The sequence below is a fragment of the Gossypium hirsutum genome, chromosome A11, assembly GCF_007990345.1.
Source record: "Gossypium hirsutum isolate 1008001.06 chromosome A11, Gossypium_hirsutum_v2.1, whole genome shotgun sequence".
In the NCBI taxonomy this organism is placed as follows: Eukaryota; Viridiplantae; Streptophyta; class Magnoliopsida; order Malvales; family Malvaceae; genus Gossypium; species Gossypium hirsutum.
This window is the reverse complement of record NC_053434.1, coordinates 121,070,608-121,077,642: the sequence shown is the minus strand read 5'-3', so window position 1 is coordinate 121,077,642 and position 7,035 is coordinate 121,070,608. Positions and strand designations below refer to the sequence as shown.

The 7,035-nt window shown below is 27.5% G+C and overlaps 1 protein-coding gene across 1 annotated transcript; it reads left to right on the top strand.

Moving 5' to 3' along the window:
- Positions 1–398: 398 nt before the first annotated feature.
- Positions 399–2,118, top strand: LOC121209490 (transcription factor ORG2). Its single transcript, XM_041080204.1, has 2 exons — positions 399–922; positions 1,704–2,118. Exons 1-2 carry the CDS (start codon positions 620–622, stop codon positions 2,085–2,087), a joined length of 687 nt encoding a protein of 228 aa, XP_040936138.1. The 5' UTR covers positions 399–619; the 3' UTR covers positions 2,088–2,118.
- Positions 2,119–7,035: the final 4,917 nt, after the last annotated feature.

The following is a 7,035-nucleotide window of genomic DNA, read 5'->3' as shown; positions in this document are numbered from 1 at the left end:
GAGGAAAACAAAGGGAGAAGCAGAAGAGAATGGAAAAAAAGAAAAAAGTTAAAACAATATAAAAGAAAAAAAATTTAAATTGCTCAAAATGAAAAATATAGGGACAAATTATAGAATTTAACCTAAATTTTTTATTTGAAATGATGATTTAACATACCACGTCAGGTTAATGTTACACCGTTAACGGAAATTAACTTAGTGACTAAAATGTTACAACATTTCAAACATAAGTGACTAAAATGTAACATGAAGCAAACAAAAGTGACTATTTTAATAGTTTACCCTTTCATAAATGTTTTTTTTGATACGGACCCTTTCATAATTTATTATCCACAAACAGCATAATTTATTTACTTATATTTTTTTTTCAAATATAATTTTAAAATAAACTAAATTATTAATTTCATACAAGATTATGGGGGAAGGTAATGTGTCATTTGTCAAACCATTAATTAAACATTATCACAGTGTGAACATACCAAAACATCAAAATATACCCTTCCGTGTAACATACATATATATAAACACACACTCAAATCCCATATCGATCATAAATCGACAAACCCTCAAATTTTACACACACACAAAAACAAAAACTATATAGCACAATCCATCAAGCATGTGTGCTTTGTTTCCAGTATGTGAATGGCCCTTAGATGCTCCTATCGGCCACCAACATATCATCAGTGGTGCCCTTGCAGGCTTTGAAAGCTTTGATGATTTCCATCATTTTACATTCCATGATGATATGCCTCGAATCCAGCTCAATCGACCGATGTTGTCTGCCGGAGATACCGGTGATGAAAACCCAACCACCGTTGACAAGAAGCTTAACCACAGTGCGAGTGAGCGTGTACGGAGACGAAAGATGAATGACTTGTACTCGTCACTTCGTTCAATGCTCCCACCATCTGAACAAACGGTATGAATTGCCATCATATATATATATTATATTGTCAAGTTTTTTCGGTTTAGATAAATTTTGATTTCGAGTTAATTTGTGGTTTAAGTTATTTTACGTTCAAATCATTTTGAGTTTTGACTATTTTGGGTTCAATTCATTTGGGTTTTTTGGATAATGTATTTAGGGGGTTTGTCGCTTTAGATTTGGACTATTTTTGTTACTTTCAAGAAATTTTGAGGGGCTTAGTGAGAATTTCCAAACATTTAAGGGATTTGATTAAAAATTTCAAAAAAAAATTGAGACAACTAATTAAAATTTTCAAAAGAAAATTAGGGTCTAATTTAAACTTTCAAAAGTTTTAAGGGGCTTAATGAAAATTTTCAAACTTTTTAGGAAATTTTGAGAGGATTAATTAGAATTTCCAAAAATTTTGGAAGATCTAATTAAAAATTTTAAAACTTTTACAAGGCATAATTAAAATTTCTAAAAATCTTAGGGTATCTAATTAAAACTTTTAAAACTTTCAAACGGCTTAATGAAAATTTTCCTAAGTTTTTAGGGATTCAAGACCCTCTAGCTTCTATTATGTTCCGCTTCCAGTTTAAAATATTTTAGATTCAAGTAATTTCGAGTTTAGATTATTACAAATTAAAGGCTTTTTGAGTTAGTTTTAATTTCTGATAAATACTGAATTCGAATTGAATAAGTTTAAATTATTAACTTTTTATAACCAAACACAATTAAATCATATTCAATTTAATCGAACTAAAATTTCAAATTTGAATACAAATTTATGCAGAAAAGGTTGAGTATTCCGGCCACAGTTTCAAGAATGTTGAAATACATGCCAGAGTTACAATCACAAGTGGAGATACTGCTACAAAAGAAACAACAAATTCTCTCAACCATTTGCAAGCAAGATGATCATGACCTTATTAATCAACATCATCAAAACAAAACAAAATTATCGGACGGGTTTAAAGTGTCGCCATTCACGGTTTCCGGTACTAAGGTTAGCGATACAGAAGCGACGATTCAGATCTCAACGGTCGGGCCGACGTCTCAAGGGATTCCGCCGTTGTCACCTATATTGTATGGATTAGAAGAAGATGGTCTTTTTTTAACGGATGCTTCTTGCTTTGAATCTTTTGGTGGAAGAGTGTTCTATAACTTGAATTTTTAGGTATACATTTCGAGTTCAGGTTTATATTTGATACATTGAGTCGAACTTCTAATTTTTTCGTTTGATTATTTAAAAATATAAAATGACGAAAATTTTAAAATTTTATATTTACATAAAAATCAGGGGTAAAGCAATAAAATATAAGAGGCTAGAATTGTATTATAAAATTTTGGAGTCAAAATACAATTTTATTCTTACATTTAATTATGACTTTATAATTTTTAAAGGGACTAAACATAGAATTTTATAATTTTTGAGGTCAATGCCCTACTTGCACCTTTGTGCTGCCATAAGAACATATGAAAAGCCATTTTTCTGTTAAATATCCTAAAATAATACTAAAAAAAATTCAGCTTTATTGGTTTTTTCATGATTGTTTGAACCAAATTTGACTGGCTAGTCAAACTGATTGGACTAGGAATTGGTCAAGGTATCGGTTCGAAGAAGGATTGAATCGGTTAATTAGGGAATTGATACAAACCAATTGAATTAGACAAAAAATCAATTGAATCGGTTTTTTTTAATATTTTTAATATTTATGAAATTTTAATAATTTATTTAATCGAACTGAATGGATCAACTAAATCGGCGAACCGATGACTTAACTGGTTAGACCACCAATCTGATTTTGAAAACCTTTTTTCTTTTTCTTTTTTTCTTTTTTGACTAGTCCTCTGATTTTAAGTTCTAACTTACATAAACGCGAATAACGCAATTTAAACCCATACCACACTTGAAATAATAAATAACCTAACCATCAAGCCAACACACGGGGTTGAATTCAACTTAAATAATTGAAATATTATATCAACTAAACCTTTATTCTTTACAATCATGCCGTTAATATATAAATCCATATACTAACAATCTTAAAATTAAATAAAATTAATAAAACTTTTTAACATTTTACATCACCAATACACAAATACATACACTAATAATGCTATTTTCCCTTTTTTTTTTCCCCAAAAAATATTGGATTATTTTTCTAAAGTAAAAATCTAAAAAAATTGATGTTATTTTCTTTATTGATAATGCAGGTGGAAACAACGTATAATTTGGAAGCAATGCTTTTGCTTTTGAATGAGAAGCTTTTGTCCTTATATAAGAAAAGGAAAGCTTGATTGCAATTTTTTTTTTGTTATTTTATAATTTCAGAATAGTCCCTAGCTAGATAGTTTCTTCTTCTTCTTCTTTTTTAATATATGAACATGTATAAAAATTTCTAGAAGCATAGTTTATTATTGAATTAAATTTGGGGTAAACTATTAAAATAGTGGCTTTTGTTATTCTCAGGTTACATTTTAGTCACTTACGTTATCGTGTTGTAATATTTTAGTTACTGAGCGTTAATTGTTGTTAACGATGTAATAGTAGTAAGCTGATGTGGCACGTTAAATAATCATTTTAAACAAAAAATTTTAGGCTGAGCATCACTTAAATATTTCGATGGATTGTATATTGAATTTGACTTACTTATTGTAAATTCGTCAAAATTGTGTTATAAATTTTCGTTCGATTGCAACTAGACAAAATTACTAGTAGTTATGATATAGAGATGAATGAAATAGTTTGATTATACAATTTGGAACTTCCTATGTTTGTGGGGCTAAACCTCGAGATTAATCCAATATAAACTAATAAGTACAAGTCATGATTTAAGTTCAATTCATTAACCAAGTTGCAACATCACTTCTGTAATCTAGATCACTCTCCCCTAGAAACTTAGTTGTAAACTGATGAACGGCTTAAACACATATGCACTAAAACTTAGTTCCTCTATGAACAAATAAAGTGCTCTTTATTCATATATATTAAGCCCAAAACACCTAATCAAAATACAATCAATATGAATATCTAATTCTACACAAATAGCCGCCAAATAAGTCTTCAATCAAAGAGTATTTCGATAGAGATATTCTCAAAATTAAACTCCTTCAAAAATATATTTTATTTATGAGAATTTCAATTATATTGAAATGTTGATTCAATTTTTACTTGATTTAATTCTTACGTAGCATATTTTCAATAACGAGTTACCAAAAATCTTTAAAGATGAGCAATTAAAACCTCAAACAAATTTGAACCAAATAAAGATTGCATAAGATGTGATTGATTTATAAACCCTTCAATTATAAAAGGTTTTAATTTAATGCAGGGACAAAGTCAGAAAAATATTTACGTGTAAAAAATAAATTGTATATTTTTATAATAGTAAAAATGTAATTTTATCATTTTAATCTTTATATCTTTATAATTTTTTAAGAAATAAATCAAATTTTTATAATTTTAAAAGTTATTTTTATTAATTTAAATTTTTATAAAATTTAAAGAAAACTGGATAAATTTTTTTCCTATTTTAAGAAAGTCGAGCACCTGCCACCTCCTGATTAGGTGCTGATTTAATGTGAAGTTCTGATTTTCCATTGAAGTTGACACCCACTGCCATCATTTTATTCAATTTCCTCGCCCTTGACGGGCTTCAATATTTTTCTCATTTTGTCATCAATTCCGGCGGTGCTGGAATATAAGCCCAAAAGCAGCCGACACTAACACTGCTTCTGCGGAGTGATTTCACTTTTAACTCAACCCTCTAAATTATTGAAAATTTTCATTAATTTTTAAAATTTTTAATTAGATATATTTTTTGAAAATTCTCAAAACCCCCCCAAAAAATTTAAAAATTAATTAGACCTCAAAATCTATAAAATTTTAAATCAAGTCCAAAATATAATGTCAAGTTTCACCACTTTTTATGAAATTAAAAAAAAAACAATATTAGAAGAGTTTTACCCTATTTTAAGAGTTCAAACCCGAATTTTTTTTCGGTACAATAAAAAAAGACTAAAGGAAAATCTAAAATCTAAACTTTGAGAAGACTTGAGGAACTTTCAATTCTACATTTAATCATAAGTATCAAATTATATATTAACCCTTTTTTTTCTTTTCCACGATTTAAGCAAATGATGGAGCTGATACATTGTTCTCTCTAAGACCTAATTATTCTCTCTTTTAAGAACAAAAAAATATTGCATAGATGGAGAATATTCTTTTGCAGATTATATTGTTTATTAATACTTTTTCACTTACCATCTCTTCTTTTGCAGATTATATTGTTTATTAATACTTTTTCACTTACCATCTCTGCTTTAAAGGATTAACTTAGTCACTCTTTTTTTTTATGATTAACTTAGTCACTCTCTTTTTTTTATGAATATATATATATATATAATAACCTGTCAGATATTAACAGCTTTAGGATTTCTATAACTAGGCAAGCATTTCTCAAGACACTACTTTTTAGCTGCCAAAGAAAAAAGGAATGTCAACCTAACAGAGATTTGGTTGTCTACTGGCTGTAATTACAAGCAAAACTCCATGAAATATCAACAATGGCTGCAATGCCATTAATGTGTTCATAGAAGATAAAAGATTAAGAAAACTTGTCCTAAAAAGTCTTGTTAATAGGGATTTTGCATTATTGATTTATTTGATTGCATTAGTATTACACGTGATAGAATTGTTATATATGAATAACAATGGTTTAGGATATTGTTGTTTAAGCTGATTTCAGGTGGATCTATTCATGAGTTGGGATACTCGTCCAGGTCTGAACGTCCGTTCAAAATTTGGGAAAGTTTGAGAAAAAATATTAGACTCGAAAAATAGGTTTAGGCAAAAAATGGGCCTATTTAAAATATGGTTTGGGCTTGGCTTGAACATTCAAGACCTAATTTCAGCCCAGCCCAACTCATTTTTAAGTTTATAATATTTTATATTATTTTTATATATATATTATGTAATTTAGGACACGTTTAAAAAATAAACATATATTAAATATATAATACTACTCTTATATAAACATTAAAACAATGTTAGGATGACTATATAAAAAGTTTTAATAAATAAAAAAGTATAAAATTATTAAATATTAAAATAAAATAATTTTTTAAGAAAAAATAAAAAAAATATGGGCAAGCCTAAAATGGGCTTGGGTTAGTCTTTTGCAAATATGGACGAGTTTGGGTAAAATTTTATGCCCATATTTTGGGTTGGGTCAAGCTTAGGCAAACATAAAGTATTTTAATATCATGTTTAGAATTAACCCGACCCGGCCCATAAGCACCTCTAATCTCAAGCAAAAGCTTTGATTCTCTAAAATGGGAAATTTGCAACTTGGACACTTTAAAATGATAAAAGTATAAGTTAATATATGGTAAATTTTTATTTTGATTCTTAAAATTGATAAAAATTTATTTTTTTTCCTTTCAAAAACAATAAAATTATAAGTTAATGCAATAGTGAAATTGTATTTTAACTCTCGTAGAAATATATAACTTATCTTTGATCCTAAAGAAAAGGATAAATTTCAGAACAATAAATGAATTTTGGTCTAATTTGCAATTTTATGTTGAAAAAGATAAAACTAGATATTTTTTATTGGTCATCTATTAAAGAGAAGGAAGGGATTCATAGCGAAGCTAGAAATTTTTTTTGGGAGGGAGGTTGGAAATAAATTGTATATTTTTACGATAGTAAAAATACAATTTTACCTTTTTAATAGCCTATATCTTTATAACTTTTTAAGGATTAAATCAAGTTTTTACCATTTTTGGGAGCTAAAATATAATTTTACCATTACTAACCTAAAATTTTATAAATTATAAAACAGCTTAAATAATTTTTTTTTTCATTTTAGGAGACTGAGACCTTGCCAGCACTCCTAACTTCACTACTGAAGGGATTATTAGGATTTTTTTATGTGAACTAAAATTTGAATTGAATTACACCAGTAAAGGACTTAGTTGGCTATATATAATATATATTCAATTCAATAAACATCATTTTGATTTAAATTTCATGGTGTAAGAATTTTTTTAAAATTATTTTAATTACTAGTTTATAATACATTACAATAATAGATTCAAAATATATTTATTTGAATTTC

What these genes read in the sequence shown, in the direction of transcription:
- LOC121209490 (XM_041080204.1), top strand. Translation starts at nt 620, where the DNA reads ATGTGTGCTTTGTTTCCAGTATGTGAATGGCCCTTAGATGCTCCTATC. An exon ending in TCCCACCATCTGAACAAACG is followed by an intron (nt 923 to 1,703) that starts GTATGAATTGCC and finishes AAATTTATGCAG; the next exon opens with AAAAGGTTGAGTATTCCGGC.